The sequence below is a fragment of the Nilaparvata lugens genome, chromosome 12, assembly GCF_014356525.2.
Source record: "Nilaparvata lugens isolate BPH chromosome 12, ASM1435652v1, whole genome shotgun sequence".
In the NCBI taxonomy this organism is placed as follows: domain Eukaryota; kingdom Metazoa; phylum Arthropoda; class Insecta; order Hemiptera; family Delphacidae; genus Nilaparvata; species Nilaparvata lugens.
The window spans coordinates 12200345-12222707 of record NC_052515.1 but is presented as its reverse complement, the minus strand read 5'-3'; the positions used below and the strand labels follow the sequence as shown (position 1 = coordinate 12222707).

At 32.1% G+C, this 22363-nt stretch overlaps 1 protein-coding gene across 1 annotated transcript in view; it reads left to right on the top strand.

Annotated features, from left to right (window-relative positions):
* Window positions 1-22019, top strand: part of LOC120353823 (eye-specific diacylglycerol kinase-like) — a 244003-nt gene extending 221984 nt beyond the window's left edge. The window contains 5 exon segments of the mRNA XM_039438897.1: window positions 8652-8696; window positions 10823-10886; window positions 15894-16051; window positions 17663-17826; window positions 21236-22019. Coding sequence (XP_039294831.1) covers window positions 8652-8696; window positions 10823-10886; window positions 15894-16051; window positions 17663-17826; window positions 21236-21285 — 481 coding nt within the window. The 3' untranslated portion in view covers window positions 21286-22019.
* The last annotated feature ends 344 nt before the right edge of the window (window positions 22020-22363 follow it).

The window sequence follows — 22363 nt, the reverse complement described above, 5'->3', positions numbered from 1 at the left end:
ACTCTCATTTGGTTTGTGATAATGTATGTCTAAACATAAGCATTTGTATTTGAGTTCAAATGCCATAAGTATTCGAATTCTCTTAGATTTACTCATTTAATTTGTGGTAATTCTCAATGTTCATATTTCCATGGAGCTTTCTTACTTAGATTCATTCAAATTCTTACATGAAATTTTATCATATTAATTAAATGCAGTTTCACTGTTTTTAAAAAGTTAAAGTTTTTTCTTGTCTAAATCTATGTCAAATCAATCTGAAATTCGTTTATAATTATAACTCAATTAGTATCATTTAGTCAATTTAGTCTCTTAAAATACATTTTATTCCGAGAAATATTATCTTTTTTTTTAACAATATCTATCATAGTTAAAGAGTACATAGAATTTCTGATGTAAAGAGGAGAAGGCTTCCATTCTTCTGGCAACACCTTCAGTTCTTGATGAACCATTGGAGTATTGAAAAAATTACAGTATTGGAGAGTACTAGAGTATTGTAGCATTTCATATTCAAGGATTCCGAAGAAGAAAAAGAAGAAGAAGAAGAGAAGAAGAAGAAGAAAAGAAGAAGAAGAAGAGAAGAAGAAGAAGAAGAAGAAGAAGAAGAAGAAGAAGAAGAAGAAGAGAAGAAGAAGAAGAAGAAGAAGAAGAAGAGAAGAAGAAGAAGAGAAGAAGAAGAAGAAGAGAAGAAGAAGAAGAAGAAGAAGAAAGAAGAAGAAGAAGAAGAAGAAGAAGAAGAAGAAGAAGAAGAAGAAGAGAAGAAGAAGAAGAAGAAGAAGAAGAAGAAGAAGAAGAAGAAGAAGAAGAAGAAAGAAGAAGAAGAAGAAGAAGAAGAAGAAGAAGAGAAGAAGAAGAAGAGAAGAAGAAGAAGAAAAGAAGAAGAAGAAGAGAAGAAGAAGAAGAAGAAAAGAAGAAGAAGAAGAAGAAGAAGAAGAAGAAGAGAAGAAGAAGAAGAAGAGAAGAAGAAGAAGAAGAAGAAGAAGAAGAGAAGAAGAAGAAGAAAAGAAGAAGAAGAAGAAGAAGAAGAAAAGAAGAAGAAGAAGAAGAAGAAGAAGAGAAGAAGAAGAAGAAGAAGAAGAAGAAGAAGAAGAAGAAGAGAAGAAGAAGAAGAAGAAGAAGAACAAGAAGAACTATGACATAAAATAAAAGATAGCAATTTTGAAAATGACTGTTGACAGTTCATTTCCAAAAATGAACTCTATGGCTACACCAATCTTTGAAAGTTTTCATCAACTCCTAGTTATCTACAAGAAAATCAATTATTACATGAAAAACTTCCATGAAAAATTCTGATCAATTCCAGTGATAGGGTATTATTTCATGTCAGGAATAATCAATAATAACATAAGAACATCATAAATGACATAGTTTATCAACACGTAATTTTATAGTGTGAACTCTGTCCAGGCTACTGTATCACTTAATTCGAAGATTAATCACAAATATATTTTTATCATCATCGTTTAATTACTCTTGACCGAATAATCATACTTAACTACAACTGGTGGAATTTGTATATGTTTTTGCATGTGAAAATACTTTTGGAGAAGAATTTTTGAGCTGTATGTTGATATGGTTTTATGTGGTCTGGCTGCATTGATGTTCTTGGTTTATTTGGAATGATATATCCGTGGTTTCTTGAAAACTCATTACAAAAATGGTGTTGGTTAATTGCTTGCCTGTATGGAGGGTTTCAATTCAATGGAAAAATCACAATTCATAAATCAAAAAATTATTTATCACAACATTTCAATCAATCAAAACACACATCACTCACAATACATTCATTTTTCCACAAAAATCAGCCAGATTTTCAAAAACTATCTGAGATTTTATTAAAAATACTTTTGCATGCTCTTTACATATATCACTACAGGAGAAAACTTTTCATTCACTATTTTTTCGTGAAGAAATATTATTATATTCGGGCTCACAGATATTTCAACACTTTTTCAATAAATGCCTATTTTGTTTCATATCTCCTGGGGTAGCTGAGTTATACAGATAATATTGTCCCCCACATATCAAGCGTTCTCTGTGATTAATTTTCTTCAAATTACAAGACCCTCCCCAGAAATACACAATTAACAAAAATTTGAAAATTTCGCATGCAGTTTCCTTAAATATTTCCTGAATTTTTATTGTAAACTAGTAGATTAATATTATGCTACTATATTAATGTGAATGCTATATGTCTATGCCTATTGAAGGTAGTGGGACATTTTATTGATACCTTTTGGAGTTCGAGACCAATGTATAAATAAAAAAATAGTGTATTTGAATAATTTTAAGATAATCTACCTTGATTAATACTAGGCTACCATGTATATATAAGTATAATGCGTAAGCTGTGATCTAATAACGTTTAACAAAATTGGTTTAACTGGATGACATTTATTTTGAAAATTAGGATTTCAAATTTAGAAAGAAGTTGATCTATCAAAACTATCATTGTCTGTTTTTTCAACTTGAGGAGTTGTGTTTAGGAAATAATAGTCTACCAAGATATTATTTCTATTCTAAACTTATATTACATGAAGATTTCCAGTCTTTTATTCTCAATTCATATATTTAATCTTCAAATCATTTTTTTGGGGATGTCACTATCCATAGAATTTGTCTCCACTGAAAAGTTTCTCTGGTCTTAGGGCCAAGCCACACGAAGCGTTTTCAGGCATTTTTCAGACTTGTCGGCAGGGCAGAAAGCTCTCCGATTGGTTGATTCACGTTCAGCCAGTTTCTAGAATCATCTGATATATCCGAACTCTAACCCAATTAGCCAAACGGAGAGCTTCTTGTCCTGCCGACTGTCTGAAAAACGCCTGAGAAAACGCTCGTGTGGCCTCACCCTTAAAACACACAATCGAATAGGAGGGTACAAACTGAAGGAACATAGCGTTGTCTGTCTCCATTGACTAGGATGTTTCTCTGGGTTTGTAATACATAGACTATACTTGAATCGAAGGAATACATAGAAGCAAAATTTCATAGAATTTATTCAGAAACTTTTATGTTAGGTTAGGTACTGTAGACCGTTTCACACTTACCGATTGTCGTCCGACATTAGTGCCGTTTGCACATTGCCAGTTTAAACTAGAATACCGTGGCACCGAGCTTCGCTCGCTATTTTTATTTATTGATAAACAGAACACAATTATTTAAAATGATTGTGTTTATATTTTACAGCTGGCTATAAGTCAGTGTATGAATTTCGGGGATGAGATATTTTGATTTTCCACAGACCGAGTGCGTCTCACTCACTTTTTTATCATCCACAGACGACGAAAGTCTCAGCTGTTTTTCCAAGGATGAATTATCCTTTTAATGTCGTTCAGCGAGTTTTCCCAGGAATGAGACCTGGTGCAATCGAATTTTTATATCATAAATCTACTATGTTCCAAATTTCGTAAAAATTGTTAGAGCTGTTTTCGAGATCCGTTGGACATAAATAACTATAAATAAATATAAATAACTATAAATAAATATAAATAACTATAAATAAATATAAATAACTCAATACAAAAATATATACAAAAATTGCTCGCTAAATATAATAGGATTTCATTTTAAACTGGATTAAATCCATATAGATTATCATTCGTAATAATGTAGTTTATTTTCAGTTTAAACCACCAGCTGATTAAATTCAGTTTAAGCTTTGGCCCTTATTTTCATCACGACACCTAGAATGTCCTCGGATTGACTGAGAATCAGCTGATGGTGAGAATTAGCCAATCGGAGGACGTTCTGGTTATCGTGACTATAAAATAACGGTTGCACGAAAGCCGGTTGAATTTTAACCGTGATTAATCCCACGAGAACCAATCGGAGAAAAGACTTTATTGAAAAGTCGGCTTCTCTGATTAGTTCTCGTAAAATTAATCACTGTTAGAATTTGACTGGTTTTTGTGCAACCGGGCTTTAATGTTGGCCGACAGTCGGAAGTGTGAAAACGGCCACAGGCTTTGTTATAAATTTATTTTACGGGGTTAATTATTGTAGAAATTATAAGGTTTGAGGGGTCCACTGAAGAGGGGTTTCTAATGTGAATGGGTTAACATTAATAATATAATGGCATCTTCGTTTTAATTTTCTACAATTAAAAATAATTGGGATAATTTGAAGTCATCTATTAGGATTTTTCCTACCCAAACCAATTCGATAATAAAAATATAGTATCAGATTTACTTCTTAAAAACTGGTAATGAATTTAATGGTTGAATCAAAATAATCATTAAGTTGCATTTTTAAATAGTCCATGACCACTGTGTTCAGAATTTATTTGTTTTTTAATCAGGATTGTATTATCTATGAATATCATATTGATGATAATCAATGAATCAATAATAATAATTTATTACTTCATCGATTTGGTTTTTGGAGATGGAATTTTGCTGTGAAGTTTTTCACACATAACTCTTATGTATCTATCCTACATAACACTTGTTTCAAATATGCCTCTATGCGTTTAGTTTGAATCTAGTAATTTTATTCAACAATATTAATTTATTATGAATCTATTTTCTATCAAATTATTACTTTTTTATCGTTTGTCCACTTATTTTCAAGTGAATATTTGTTACTTTTCACTTCAAAATTTGGACAGTTCTCTTAGATAGCCTACTGGTTTATTCTTCCATTATGATAGGTTTTATCACATTTCCTGTATTGATTTCAAATTATAGTTTAGATCTATGGGTTTTTTAAAGAAAATTCGGTACCATGTATTGCAGGTGCAATTTACAGTGTTATTTTCGTACGTGAAATTCTATTATATTTTTAAAAAAAGGTATTCACTATATTATTATTCAAACTTCCTTTAACAAACTCCTCGCAGTTATCTAAAGATGAATAATTCAGTACGGTATACTAAATTCGTGAATCGTACTGCTGATAAGATTAAATTTTCTTGATTTGGGAATAATTTTCTAATTTATGATCTCTTATTAATCAAAACTCTCCTATTCAGTCCAGCTATAGAGCAATTGAAAGCTGACAAATTTGAAAACTTGGGGCTATCTTTCCAAAGATTCCTTGGAACGATCTCAACCCAGCACGCTTTTTTAATTAGCATTTTGTGACATTTCTGCAAAAATCGTGACATTTTTCCAAAAAACAGAATATTTTTTCAAAAATCAGGACATTTTTCCAATAATTGCAGTATAGAATAGTTCTGATTGGTTGCTAAGCAATTTATAGTGTTCTTGGCTAAAAAATCATTTGTAAATAAGTAGGTACCAGATTTTAATATTAGTATAAAAAAAACATTGAAAATATTCTGACAATAGAGGAATATTTGAATACCTACCAATCCCTTGCCAGTATTTTAAAAATATTTTAGAGGACTAGTTATAGCCTACCTTGCCTTTTATGATGCGCTATGGACGAATCAAATTAACTTTAACCTAAGGACGGAATCACTTTAATAATAACATCATCAATTTTTAGAATAAAATCTCCTTGTAAAATAATCATACCAACTGTCTTATAAATTTGTAATACTAATTAATCCTACTTGCCTTGCCTTCTTAGAATAAAGACAAATAAATTAAGTAACATATTTACCATGACAAGTGATAGTTACCTTACTGTATAGTTTTTCTATTGTAACATAACAACTGAAATCACGTTCCTAGAGGATGAAATTATTCTACTATAGATATCCTTGCCTTTTGCTAAAATAATCGTGAATGTATATAGGTGGACTTCTTTTACAGTATTATTGAAATTATACTTGAGAAAGTGTCGTGCTGAATTTTACTACTCTGTATAGTATTTGAATTTTTATAAGAAATGCGAAGGGTTTGTTGTAGATTATGTGGGATTTGCAAAATGAAGACATCAATTGTCATAAAATGGAATATTTTTTAACAAATTCACTAAGAAAATAAGAACACTGTGTTATCTTTTCTACTTAATGTTCTATTTTTACAAAGCCTATAGGGTTTCAAACCTTTCTATGCTGATAGCATCAGCATAAAAACCTTGAGTTTTGTGAAAATAGAACATTAGAGACAAAAGTAGTTGAGACGAAAATGTATTTGTGTGAATATTTAATTCCACTTTATGGAAATTGGTGTATTTTTGAGGATATATTGGGCTTGATAGTGAACTCAATTACTATCTTGAAATTATAATAATTACAAAACCCTTTTGGTATCTATAGCATGTCCACTTTATTAATTAAATCAGTATTTAAAAATAATCCTCTGTTCTACTTAACTATAATTTGGTATCTAAATACCTGTTTAAAAGTATTATCAAAATACTTTTGGAAGTATATTTCCGCTAAAATTAATATCACTAGTCGATAATTTTATTAGTAATTTATCGAAAAATGGTGACATTTTTTAAAACTGCGGATGTATTAATAATATTATGAATAGAATACCCTACTACTTAAAATAGTGGTTAATAAGCAATGTAACTAGCAATTTATTTTTTAATACATGCACAAATACTATTACTACAAAAATATTAGAAAGAACTGATAAATTGATTGTGTTTTTTTAAAATCAAATTTAAAATTACTTTGGAAGTGAATCACTTCATTTCAGATCTATCTAATGAAATCATGCAATTCAAGATGAAATTGAAATTTTTTCAAGAGACAGATTGTGTTATCGTATGAAACATGTTTTTCGTCTCTCTCAAAACTATAAAACATACTGTGCTCTTGTTGAAAACTAAAGTGTCTTTTCTATGAGTAAATATAATCGATAATGAACTGAAATCTTATCAAAATTCATAAAATTAGAATAAGTTATGACAGAAATATTAGAATCAAAATAACATCCTTGTTTGTGTTTGATAGAATTGACATGAAATAAATTTTAATTTGAATTGATCGAGTCTTAATTTTATTTCAACCATTCATCGAAAACTGATTACAAATTCGACGTAATTCATCACAAAAATTCGAAAATCAAAGATTTTAATAAAAAATACAAAGTAGGTCTATGTATAGTATTCTAGATAATAAACAGAACATAGTCTACATTTGATAATATTATATACATCACCATTGCTTCTACATAATAATAGTAGTCTAGTTTAGTCAACTATATTTTTGAGTTTTAGTCAACTATATTATTTGAGACTCATTTTTCTACGTTACAGTAGCCTTCGGGTAACGTATTCCACTACATTTTCTTGATTCAACTACAGTTTATCAACTACAATATAATGGATTAACAGATCATATTAGCTAACTAATATATGTATTAGGAGCATACATAGGTTGTGCTTCTAAATTATATCGATCATATTGAATGAAAAAGACTAAGAAATTGTCAAAAACCACAGATTTATTGATAGGTACTTATAAACTGTTTATAGTTTATCAGAGATTGGCAATGGTGTAATAACCGAAACCGGTCTTTCTAAGTATCAATAAATCTGTGTTTTTTGACAATTTCTTAGTCTTTTTCATTCAATATGAATAATTACCACAATATCAACTATTTCTTCTCAACTACACAACAAGTATATCAATCATATTATATTCACAAAAGTGAACTGTCATTGTAAATTATAATATTCACACTTCAAACAGTATTGTAATATCTCTTAAATCATTATTGTATATGATGATTTACCTCACATACCTCATTCTAATGCTTAAACTTATTACAGAAAACACATGCTTGTGAATTTCATAAACTCCACAAACAAATTTCATAAATCGTATAAATTCCAAGTGTACCTCATTTTATTGATTGATTTTCTGCGCTGTTATGTATTTCTTACTGCTTTTACCATCTCATTCTGGCTTAATATTTTATGCTTCATTCTTTCTTTCTCTTACGAAGCATGTGCTGTTCATTCCACAGACTTTTCCATAATGGTATGTCGCTTTTTTGTAATGGTATGTTGCATAAATGTTATGTTTGTCTGTTCTGTGTTTCAGTGCTAGTGCAATCAGTATTAGTGTATTAGATGGGATAATAGCTTACTATCAGTAGCTTACTAACAGTATGGCGAAATAGCTTACTATTAATTGAGTTTGCATTTTCAGTTCATTTGAGATAGAAGTTTCAAATGTTTACCAGTTTTATTATTAGATCAAGCTCTGAAATTCATTTATTCACTCCATCATATTAGACTTAATTCAATGATAACTATATAACTATAGATTTACTATTTTATTATATCATATTTCGTCTTTTCATTTAAGGCAGCCTACTTTTGTTTCAAATTATTCACTAATTTCAATTATCTTAATTCAATTTTGAGGTACTTCTATGTACCGTACGTATTGATAATGATAATTAACTCGTGAATTATGATTTTCTTACATGCTTATAATGATTAATAACTTATTTTCTCTGATTGAGTACTGTTGGATACCCAATGCTGTTTAATATTGAAAATTATTTCTTCAATCACTCTTATTCTATTTGCAAACATATTATATTCCTTATTCTTCAAGGATAATCTTTAACAAACTACAGAACGTTTTTGAATTATTATATATTTTTTTCTAAATTGATTGATTGATTTTTCTTCTTTATTTAATGCTTATAACACTAGAATTAGTGATCGGTGTTAGTGTATTTTGTGCTAAAATATGTGTTCTGATTTTATCGATGCATGTGGTTTTGTGTTTTAACTTGTTACTGTTTTTGTTCTGTCCTTTTCTTTGCACTCGCTAGGAAAATACATGAGAAACTTTTCGGTTTAAATTTTACAAATGTAAGGTAAGAACACTGATGTAAATATTAATTCTATTCGAGGAGCTTTGTAAGATTTACAAGATTAATTTATTTTGTGCCCTTTGAATATTTAAATATCTCCTACTATACACTCATTTATCTCTTATGAATAAATTGAAAACACAATTAATAATTATTATTGAACGAAAATCCCAATTAAATTGCTGTAAATCACTCCGAAGACTTCTGCTACTGCAAATACTGACAACAGGGTAAACAGCTAGATGGGAATTCGATGAGCGCTACTATTCAAAAATTATTTGGCGCCCATCGAATTTCCATCTACAGTAGCTGTTCACCCTGTTGTCAATATTTGCAGTACGGTAGCAGAAGTCTTCGGGGAGATTTACAGCATTTAATTGAGATTTTAGTCTAAAATAATTATTCATTAATTAGCATTTAAACAAATGCAAGCAACTTCCAATTTATTTCCATCTGTAGACAATTATAGGATTATTTGAAGTCTGTGAGAACACTAGAAAACACTGATTTATTCTTCAACATAAGAACATAACACTTCAAAAAGAGGTTACAATATCCTTATTCTCAATCTGAAAAGTGAATGTCTTACCAATAACTCGAGAAAACTATTCATATTTTTTACTATTTATCGAAGACTAGACTAATCTGAAAAGTGAATATCTTACCAATAACTCGAGAAAACTAATTATTAGCGGATAGGTTACATTGAGTTTGATAATATTAAAGGTAATAAAAGAAAAACACCAAAGTTATGTCTTGATTTATTGAATTGCGAATAGTTTTTGATGTGGACAGACAGCAATACAGGTCAATTCAATAAAGCCTACGGTACATAATTTGTGTTGCTGCAATATTCCAATTAACAGCTCTTGGAGAATTTTTGCACAAATATGATTGAAAACATATCGATACTATTCTTGGGACTCAACACTTCAGTTTTATATATTTCTTGTGCCGTAATTATCACATTTAGAAAATCACATATAGAATTTCACTTTTTATGTGGGCATGAACAAAAAATCTTTTATTAATTACTGCAACGAACACAACTACTTGTTGAAGCCTAGACTATACTATTCTTCAATCTACTAATTTCAAGCTAGAAATACTGTTTAGACACAACATAATAGGTACTACTATCAATAGATGTAGATCATGCACAAATGAATTTGATATAGGCCTAGTTGCTCAATGTCGTAGAGGTTCTAGGATAATAATAATAATAATTCATAGTTCAGTCTCTAGCCTAGATTTAGTATGGAACCTAGATTCGAAACTATCATTAGAATAGTTCAGTTTGACAAAAAATTAGCTTGGAAATTACTATTTCCAATTTTTGACAAAATACTATTTCAATTGTGAGATAATATCTAACAATACAGTAATATTGATATTTCAAACTCATTCTCCAATGTACTTTGTAGGTGTATACTTCCATTGAAGTATTGATGGTCCCACAAGATTTCAAATATTGATAGCTTAATTAATAATAAGGAACTAAATCAGTAAAAAATTATATTTCAAATACCTTGTTGCATTAAATACAAACATCAATCACATTTTTGAACCAATTTGATATCATAAGAAATAAGTTGACAATGTGTGATTGGAGCCAAAACTTTTGAAAATATCTCTTCTTTCCTTCGGACAAGAGGAAATAACTCATGATTCTTTCCCCTTTTTATTGCTCAATAATCAATGAATTCTATCAGCCAGGAATCGGGTCTAGGAGGAACAAATTAAGTTATTCCTTCAGTAGAAAGTTGTTAAGTTCAGAAAAACATTTCTCAAGAGTACACAGTTTTAGATTCAGTACCAAGCTGTAGGCTAGATGTAAAGTTCATCAAAAATATGCATTCTTTAATGAGAAATAAAATGTAATTGGGAAGCTATTACTGACATGTCTCGTTCATTTCTCAATTCTCTTGCAAAATTCAAAGCACTGAAAATTAATCAATTCAAACTGATGCAGTGGTAGTGGATGGTGATACCATCTATGATTACTGTATTGGAAATATGAAATTTGGGATCCCACTAATAATAGAATATATATTATAAGGATAGGCCTATATTATTAATTGAAATTAATATAAATTTCACAAATTTATAGAAATATTTTTTGTCGTCAGCAACCTTTTGGAGAAGACATCTGATGGGATCATCGAAGCGGCTCGTAGTGGCAACCTCAAAATGGTAAATTTCAATTTTCAATTTATTATTTCTCAAATATATTTGTTTATTCAATCATTTCCTCATGTGGAATATTTCCTCCATATCTTACTTCTACATTTTTGGATTGAAAAATAGATTTATGTTAATTGTAGTTCAATTTATAGATTTATCTTGAGTTTGTTAAACAGCATATAATTTTCTGTTAGGTTTGACAGCACAGTGATATCCTTACTTCTAAATAGCATTAATGCATTCCATTGATGCTGACACTTTACAAGGAAAATATAATCTCAGGCTTGAAATGTATATAAATTCAGGGCTACTCAATTTCTTATTTTCAAAATAACTTAACATCATAGTACCCTTTTTGATAAGCTTTTAATAAAACAACAGTTTTAATTTGTCATTTTATATGAAAAACTTTTCGAAAAGGATATCATGATTTCATTTTACAAAATAATTTTAGGCTATATGCTTATATAGTGGATTATTGATCGATAGGTAGTTTTAATGTAAAATTACAAATGATTAATAGTACCTTTATTTTAGACACGGCTAGTTTCGATTGAACTTGACATCATCAAGTGTAAACGTGGAATAAAATAAGGATAATTATTTGTAATATTTTTATTGAACTCTCAAGAAGTCCTATCATTATACTTGAATGAGTTATAATGTAATAATTGTAGAGTATTTAACCAATTTCAATATCCTATTTTTTTCCAACAGTATTTCTGTTGTAAATCCTGTTGCTTTATTTTTTTGAGTTATTCTTTCCATGTTGAATTTTCTTGTCATATTTTATCTCAAACAGAATATCAATTGTATTTATATTATATTACATTTTTTATTGTGTTTTTCTCTTGAAGTTATTTTTCTAAATTTGAAATTTTCTTCTGTGTATGTTGTGTATTTGTTGAAATAAATTTAGTTTTTCAGTCTCCTTTATTTGGGCGTTGTTTGCGCAAAATTGTGTACCATTGAAAACAGATGTTCCTATCGATAACTTTGTGATTATTATTATTATTATTATTGAAAAATATTTTTTGTCTTAATAACTAAGTAGCCGGAGATCAATTCTGATCTCAAGACTAAAATAGTTGCAATTCAAAGCAGAGACTCATTCACTCTTTTCCAGATCAGAGGCTTAGAAACTTACGTACAATATTAGTTGTACCAAGGACTGCTGCTTTCTGCATAATTCTCATATGCCAGTTCTCCAACTGCAGTTGTTCCATTGCTTGTCTCCATTCTTTTGTGACCAGTCCATTGGCAGACACTACTATAGGGATTATCACCACCTTCCTTAATTTATACATATCTTTCAGTTCAACTGACAGGGGCTGGTATTTTCTTTTCTTTTCGGCAATGGTACTCACAAGATTCTCATCAAGGGGCACTGCCACATCAATTATGTAAGCCTCTTTATTCTTTCTGTCAAACAAGACGATGTCTGGCCTGTTAGCCTCCACTGCTCTGTCAGTTGTCATACAACAATCCCAAAGAAGTCTTCCCTTTTCACCATTCAAGACCATTTCTGGCTTACACTTGTAATAGGGCACCTCACTCGCTATCAACTCATATCTTTTCGCCATTGCCTGATGAACCACTTTGGCCACATTGTTGTGCCGTTGCAAATACTCTGTATTAGCTAGTACAGAGCAGCCACCACAAATATGCTGTATCGATTCTATGGCTTTCCTGCAGAGCCGACAGCTACTATCCACTGTGAGTCCCATGACATATCTTTTGTAAGCTCTAGTGCTGATTACCTGGTCCTGAATGGCAAACATGAAACCTTCAGTCTCACCGAATATTCCACTAGTCTGCAACCATTCAATTGATTCTTTTCTGTCAACACAATCAGAATGAAGTGCTGCAGCAAATCTTCCATGCAGCTCTTTCTGCTTCCACGCTTCCAGCCTCTCTTCTACTGTGCTGGCTGTTAGCTGTTGGACTCCATGTGCCAGCTGCAATGGGCTGTACTCCCTGTCTACCAGACAAACGGCCTTTAGCAGACCACTGTTTGCATTCTGGAAGTATTTCCGCAGTCTGTCTTCCTGTTGACGACACATAGTCTCCAGACTCAAGAGGCCTCTTCCACCAACACCTCTAGGCAGGTAGAGCCTCTGGATTGAGCTACGGGGGTGATGAAGTCTATTCTTTGTCAAAGTTGTTCTTACCTTTCTGTCAAACTCTTGCAAAGCTGTATCTGTCCACTTGACTATGCCAAATGTATACATGGCCACAGGGACTGCCCAGGTATTTATAGCAGATATTTTATTCCTAGAGCTAAGCCCTGTTCTGCATACCTTCTCAAGTCTTTGCACAGTCTTCCTTTGAATTTCTCTTCTTATGACAGTATCAGCTCTGCATAAGAGCTGAGCAAGACCCAAATACTTGTATTCATGTGGCCTGCCTAAACTCTGAATAAGCACTTCCTCAGTCAACTGTATAGCTCCATCACCCTCTCCTGATATTTGGCCTCGTTTCACATGCAGCACTTTACACTTTTCCAAACCGAATTCCATACATATTGAATCACTGAAGTTCTTGACAAGCTGGAGCATATTTTTCAACTGGTCTTGGTTGGCAGCATAAACCTTCAGGTCATCCATATATAAGGAATGTGATACCTTCACCTGAGGATTTCTTTTAAGCACATACCCATAGCCTGAGTCACGGAGCATTCTACTCAATGGGTTTAGAGCCATACAGAACCACAGGGGGCTCAAACTGTCCCCCTGGAATATGCCTCGCCTGATTGGGATACCTTGTGTTCTGTATGATTCACTACCCCATCCCACCTGTAGTGTGGTCGTCCACTGAGTCATCACACCAGACAAGAAGTTCACAATTCCTGGGCTCACTTTATACAGGTCCAGCACATGCCTCAGCCATGAGTGAGGGACTGAGTCAAAAGCTTTCCTATAGTCCACCCAACCTACAGATACATTGTGGGATCTCTTCCGTACTTGCTGGGAGATTATGCCATCAATCACAAGCAACTCTTTACATCCCTGAGACCCCTTGCGACAGCCATTCTGTTCAGGTGCTAATAGTTCATTATTTGCTAGATGCTCATGGATTTTCGCAGTCAGGACTGATGTAAGCAACTTGTATATTGTTGGCAGGCAGGTGATTGGGCGATAGTCCTTTGGATCAAGTGAGTCTTTCTTCTTTGGCAGCATGTATGTTATTCCCATTGAGAAACTATCTTTGAGTACATCTGGTTGTTGAATTGCTTCCTGGAACAGATTTGCCAGTACAGGATGTGTACTGGGTAGGTACTTCCACCACACATTGTGGATACCATCTATTCCAGGGGCTTTCCAATTTTGAGTCTTGCTGATGGCCTTTTTTACATCAGCAGCAGTGATCACTACTTCTGCCATTCTTGGCACATCTTGGAGGGCAACATTCTCGTCCTGCAGCCAATAAGATTGGCTATGCTGCTTTGGTACTGACCATATTCCACCCCAGAACTCTTTCATCGACTGCCTCGTCTATTTCCTGCTCTGTGGCTTCTCTCTCTTCAAGCTGTTCTTCACCCTGAGGCTCAATGTCCACAACATCTGGCACAATTTCAAGCTGTATCAATATTTCCTGCTTTATTATTATTATTATTATTATTATTATTATTATTATTATATTATTATTATTATTATATTATTATTATTATTATTATTATTATTATTATTATTATTGTGCATCCAGTTGTAAGATGGACGTGTTCAAATTTCTATCTTCTTGAAATATTAGCATGGTTATCGCTAGAAAATTTTATTGGGGCATTCATTGATTGATTGATTGATTGAGTACTTTATTTATGTAGATTACAATATCTGGCTTATACACTTATGGGCATGGGAGAATTCCCAAAACTAGGCAGATGTCAAAAAATGGAATTAGTCGACGCTTCTCAATTATTCAACCATAAGTTGCAGATTTCATATTTTTCTTATTTCTTGCAAGGTACTTTTTCAAAGGTTTGGTTATTGTCAATAACCCTTAACAAATGATGTCAAACTGGTTGGTACATGGAGATAATTAAAAATTTCTGCACTTTGAATTCTACATCAAAAATGTAGAACTGAATATTTGTTGATTCTCATGAAGAAAGAATAATTGTTTGATAGACTCCTATATTCGATACTTGAAGGATTATCAACAAATAAAACATGAATTAATTAAAAAAAGTTGGAAGACTCACATAAACAAGGCTTATTATTTAACTTTGTTGAAGTTCTGACACTGTGTTATTTGTAAATATTTGAAAAAAACACTTACTTTTGTTGGAGTATTGAGGAATGCATTTCACTCCTGAAGAGGAGCTTCATCAGCCTGACACCAGGGGCGCTTGCTCTTATGGGTTGGACTGTGTGGCCAAAATGTGGGAAAATTTTACATTCGATTTGAAGTTAAGTTGATCATTTAATAAGCTATTATCTAGTATAATTTATTATAATAGCTTATTATTTCTCTACTAAAAATCTGGTGTGGTGCACTCACACAACTTTCCTTGCCGTTATGAAAATTGATCACCTGACGCTAGTGTTCCCGCGCATCTCAAGTCTACTATTCAAAGATTTGAGCCAGCTGGTGACAGGGCAATATCGCTGGAGACACACGAGGTCTGCTATCTCTTCATAGTGAATCATTTAATAGAATCAACAGTTAGTAATTGGATAATCACATTTTCTCGAATTTCGAGCTTATTATCAATTTTAGGAGAAAATGTTACTGAACATTAATTGTAGAGTATATCTATGATTTGTTATTACTATTATTATTGTTAGTGCTACAAAACGTTACCATACTTATATTGTATTGATGAATGAAGAATGTTATAAATTGTGAATGTACCTGACCTTGTTATAGAATTTGTTTTGTAATGACAATAAACAATTTTGATTTTGATGATTTTGATTGATTTCACTTGAAAGATTCACATGAACAAGGCTTATCTTCACTGCTATAAATAGACTCATGTGATAATTGATCATTTTTGTTTTGTGTGTGTTTCAGTTGAAGGATTTACACGAGCAAGGCTTTTCTCTGCTATCAATAGATGCTTCGGGACAGACTGCTCTGCACTACGGAGCCAGATACGGACATAAGGACATTGTTAGATATCTGGTGGCCAGTGCTCCTACGTCCATTCTCAACATGGCTGATAATAATAAGTGAGTCTCATCTCTGTTTTTCTTCCTTCTATGGTTAGATTTACGTTAGAAATAATAGAAAAGATTCAGATTTGGATTCCTTTTTTCATGTGTTTAACAAAACAAAATTAAAATTACGTTCTAGCGTTTAGAATATTTATTATTACCAATAAGAGTATTGTATCATCTTTGTATCATCTTTATATCATTTTTGTATCATCTTTGTATCATATTTGTATCATCTTCTTATAGTGAGGTTCACGTTATAATGGCAGTATTTGATCAACATTGGTGTTGCTATCCTTGTCTATCATCTTCATATCATCTTCGTATCCATCCTCTATAATAATACTATCGAGTGACCTGGCTGGCTCAGGTCTGGTGTCAGAGTTTTCAGGTCGCAACTGATCAATTTCAGGCAGTGGCGGATCCAAAGAGGGGCTAGGGGGGGGCTATAGCCCCCCCTTGGGTATACAATTTACACTAGATAAAATCGGTAATTTGTTTTGTTCGGTTGCCGAATGTGTTTGTCAAATAGAGCCATCGAATAACTTATTCATAGCATTGTACTGTTAAAAAATTTGTAACATTGAAGTTTTTTTTTTTAATACGTTTTGTTACATTTTTACTGCTCTTTGAAATATTTTACTTATTTCTTTGTTTTGAACTGTTACCCTTTAAATTCAGGATAAGAGTAAACCAGCTAAAACTTACACATTACTTCTGCTTTGGACCTTTTATAATAAGGAATAATGAGTAATTCATTATAGACACTGATTATAAGGTAGAATAACCAAAAATGTACATACAGGTTTCTTTTTATAACTTAATCATTTGCAAAGAAGTAATATCAGTACTTAAAGTTTTCCGTTAATGAAATAAAAGGGTAATAGCTTTCAACGTTCAAATTCTTATGGTCAGATATGATATGTTAATGCAAAAACATTCTAATGACTTGAAAATCCTTTTATTTTTAGTCAATATTCTTGAGTCAAACCATAGTTTTTTGCCTCTAAACTCTGGTCAATAATAAAGAGTTGAAAACGGCCTAAAAATGTGTCATTTTACACTTAAATTTCGACAATTCCCCGGACCCCCCGCCTTGCTGGGGGGTATTCCATGAACCCCCCACCGGTGCTATCACCCCCCCCCCTTTCAAACGCCAAGCCCCCCCACTTTGACCTATCCTGGATCCTGGAATCCACTGATTTCAGGGGCTAATGATTGCTTTTTAGGCAGCCGGGACCGACGACTTAACGTATCCGTCCTCTATATAGAATGAGGCAGCTGCAAGCTGCAAAGAATCTATTCCATTTTCACTGTTATTTAACACTACACTACCATATTCTAATATTTATTTATTGGATAGAGCAAACAATAGTCAGAAAAGAAAAAACAGGCTTTTGCCCAAACCTTTTTCTATTTTAAAATTTTGTCTTAAATTGTCCAAATATGAGACACTATGTTGAAATGCATGTTGAGGTAATAATTGCACCTTCCAACATATGATGTTCCAACAAGCTGCAATTCATATTTACTGTTATCCAACATTCATATATCCAGCATTATGTTGGAATGTACGGTACATTGAATTAGTTGCACGTTTCAACATGATATTGCAACATGTTGCAGGGGTCAAACAGCGCTGCATAAGGCGGCAGCAGCGAGGAGACGCAGCATATGTTGCATGCTAGTTGCAGGTGGGGCATGCCTCAACATGGAAGACAATCAGGGCAAGACTCCAAGGATACTGGCAATGCAAGCTGAGGACCACGAACTAGCTGACTATCTTGAAAGTAAGCTATAATTTAGAGATTTAGAATCTAGTAATGTAGTAAACCAGTTGACTGGTTGACCAGATTACAGAATATATCGGTAGCTAATGAATTATATTTGTCACAACCATTTTGCTTTTGAATAGAGATAAACCAGCTTTTGAATGAATGAATAATTATTTATTTGACAAAAACAAAATACAAAAAAGCTTCACAAAAAATAAATATAAGATATAAAAATAATTATAAAAATAAAAATAGATTTGATAAGTATATGCTACTGCACTTAAAGTAAGATACATACATAAAAACCGTAAACTCCTTAAATTTGTATTAATAGGCCTAAATGAAAGGAATCATGAATAAGGATATAATTTCGTTATTATTTGTAATAAATGATATTCAATAAGTGTTGCTTTATTTGTTACATCATTTTAAACCTCTAGTAACCATCAATTTAATCATAATTCCACTAGAGATTAATCACATAACGAGAAACTATTTTTTGTTGTTGTGTATAGTCCGGTTCTGTAGCTTGTCCTATCGGCGGATGGCCACTAGACTACAATACTACCCGTTCAAAAACATAGAACATTTTTGAAAATGTATCTTTCCATAAGCAACATATGCTTTTTTGTATCTTCTCAAAAACAACGTGTTGCATCCGAAAAGATACACAAGGAGCTTTAATGTATCTTTCCATAAGTAACAGATGCTCTCTTGTATCTTCTCAAAAGCAACGTGTTGCATCTGAAAAGATAAATATAAATAATTAAAATTACAGAATCTATCTTTCCATAAGCAACAAATGCTCTTTTGTATCTTCTCAAAAACAACGTGTTGCATCCGAAAAGATACACAAGGAGCTTTAATGGTATCTTTCCATAAGCAACAGATGCTCTCTTGTATCTTCTCAAAAGCAACGTGTTGCATCAAAAAAGATAGTGTGTGTGTGTGTGTGTGGTGTGTGTGTGTGTGTGTGTGTGTGTGTGGTGTGTGTGTGTGTGTGTGTGTGTGTGTGTGTATGAGTGTATGTGCGTCTGTGTATACGATGTCTCATCTCCCAATTAACGGAATGACTTGAAATTTGGAACGTAAGGTCCTTACAATATAAGGATCCGACTCAAATGCGATTCAAGATGGCGGCTAAAATGGCGAAAATGTTGTAAAAAACAGGGTTTTTCGCGATTTTCTCGAAAACGGCTAAAACGATTTTGATTAAAGTTATACCTAAAATAGTCATCAATAAGCTCTATCAACTGCCACAAGTCCCATATCTGTAAAAATTTCAGGAGCTCCGCCCCACCTATGCAAAGTTTGATTTTAGATTCTCAATTATCAGGCTTCAGATACAATTTAAACAAAGAATTTTGAGTGGAAAAGATTGAGCATGAGAATCTCTACAATTAATGTTCAGTACCGTAACATTTTCACCTAAAATTAAAAATAAGCTCGAAATTCGAGAAAATGTGATTATCCAATTGCAAACTGTTGGCAACTGTTGATTCTATTAAATGATTCACTATGAAGAGATAGCAGACTTTGTGAGTCTCCAGCGTTATTGCCCTGTCACCAGCTGGCTCAAATCTTTGGATAGTAGACTTGAGATGCGCGGGAACACTAGCGTCAGGTGATCAATTTTCATAACGGCAAGGAAAGTTATGTGAGTGCGCCACACCAGATTTTTGAAAATTGAAAACAAAATTTTTTTACTGAAATGAAAAATTTCATCGAAGGTGGACAATATCTGAGGAGATAGCTGTCAGTGTTAAAAATTAACTTTTGTATTCAAATATGCCAGAACAGAATGGAACGCAAATTGAATTGAAGCTATATCATATTAAAATGATAATAATTTCAATCCCGGGAGGATGAAGTTGGGGCGCAGCCGGACCTCTCTTACACCTGACCCTCAAGATAGGTCCTCGAAGGTAGGGTAGAAGGAAGCAAAGACATTTTTTAGATGAATACATTATTTTCAACACTCTCACCACCTTCTCTGATACACTCTACCTTTGCCACTCCATTATGCTTCATCACATTCTGTAAAAATACTAGTAAAAAGCTATATTATTATTTACTTGTACTAGTAGTTCTGTGAACAGTAGACCTCGCGCTCAGTGAGTTACATTGACCTGTTGTTATGTTTTCTCAAAAATTAATAAATACTTTATCAATTAAATATGTCTAGAAAAAATCCTAAATAAACATAGAGCTTTCTGTCCTATATCGTACCGTGACGTGTCGTCCCGGAATGTGAGTGTGAGCGCTGTTATCAGGTCTGGCTGCAACTGTCTACAACGTTGATGGAAAGATACAATATTTTCAAGATGTTCGATGTTTTTGAACGGGTAGTATTATAGTCAACTGTCTACTAACGTTAATGGAAAGATACATTTTCAAGATGTTCGATGTTTTTGAACGGGTAGCATCATAGTCCACTAGACAGCTGATTTATGATGAATAATATTCTATAGTCTGATTTTTACGGTAATATTGGCGTATGAAGGGGGCTCTTTTTTCCTTTTATATTAATGCAAAATTTCCAAAAACCTTGTATATACGTCGACGCGCAATTTAAAGAGGAACATACCTGTCAAATTTCATGAAAATCAATTACCGCGTTTTGCCGTAAATGCGCAACATAAAAACATATAAACATTTAAATATTTAAACATTCAAACATTTAAACATTAAGAGAAATGCCAAACCGTCGACCTCACGTCGCTCGGTCAATAATAATAATAATAATATTTTTATTCTCAACAAAAGTATAAGAGAAACAATGTAATACAGTTGAAAAACGTCACAGATAAATAACAAAATAACATAAAATATCAATCTTAAAATAAAACTCTAATAACATTTAACTATTCATTAAATTTGCAAAATTTAGATAATAATTTTTTCACTCTAACAAGAATTCGTCAACCTCATAGAAAGCCTTCTCACTGAGAAAAGAATATAGTTTTGTTTTGAATTGTTTTTCTTCAACAATACTTCTCAAATCAGCCGGAAGTTTCGCAAAAAACTTTTGTCCCCTATAAGTAGGTGTTTTCTCAAATACACTCAGCCTATGTCTCTCAACTGAAATGTTATTCCTTCCTCTAGTGTTATAGCCATGAATATCTGAGTTAACTTGGAATGAATTCAACCTATCCTTCACATGTAATATTGATTTGAAAATGTACAATGATGGAACAGTTAAAATACTTAGGCTACTGAAAGACTCCCGACATGTCTGTGGAAATTTGAGCCCCTCCAGGTATCTTATTGCGGACTTTTATATAAGCCCCGAAGTATATAATATTTTTGACCCTGATTATTCTAAAAACAGACAGTACTTTACACTGCAAATGATCAGTATATAGTATGTTGCAATATTTATCATTTCATATTTCCAATAATTTTGATATTTTTATTTTTTCAGGTCAAGAGAACTTTCAATTAGTCACTGATAACTTGGAGACTGTCGTCTAAGCTTAGAACTGAATTGACTGAAAAAATGAAATGTGGAATTACTGTCAATTATTACTGTCACTTTATGTGTAAAAATGATTTAATCATAAATCTATGTATACTGGGTACTGTTATTGCATGTGACGAAGTTCACAAAACTAATTTTTTCTAATACACTAGAAATAAAAATTTATGCCTTGTAACTTAAAAATAGTTTTTACCCATTCTCAAAAGCACATCACGCCTGCGTGGTGTATTTATAGTAATATTGTTAAATATTTAGAATTCTTGGTGTGAATCAAAATTGTTATTGTATATATATATTTCTACCTATTAGAAATGAAACTTAAGATTACGTTCAATAAAGTATTAAGAAAATAATTCTTGAGTAAGAGAATAGTTTTCATTTAATAATGTATTACATTTTTAGTTTTATTTATGACAATGTCCAGATAACTTGGTTATCATCGTGTTGTAGTAATGTTTTTAACAAGGTAATTATAGTGACCTACTTGTAATCTACATGAATTATTATGGATTATTAATCATCGTCGTTATGATTATTAATATACTACATAATCTTTTATATAATACATAATTCTAACAACCTTGGGTAATAATGAAAAGTGAGAGATGACTCCCTTCAAGGTTTCTTCATCTTTTGTTCTAGTTTTTTATTTGCATAAATGAGTTTTTCTCATTTATTCTCAGTGAATTGTATTTTACTTTAAATAGTCCACTATGACTATCTTAGAGCTTACAGTATTATTTTGAGTTATTTATGAATTTCTCAAGGTTTTTTAAATTGTAATATATAATTATATTATTTTTATTCCCAGTATTTTGTCTATTTGTGTTAGGTGTCTATTTAGAAATTTGAAAAGTGTATAAAAGATGAGTTTCTGTATAAGTTACAGAATTATTTTAAAACATCCAGGAATTTCCAAGATTTTCCTAAAACATCTGCATATTCCTTCTAATTCATTATTTATTTCAGTATTGTTATAATTTTTTCACTTTTTGTGTAGTTGAGAAGTTGATATTGTGGTAATTATTCATATTGAATGAAAAATACTAAGAAATTGTCAAAAAACCACAG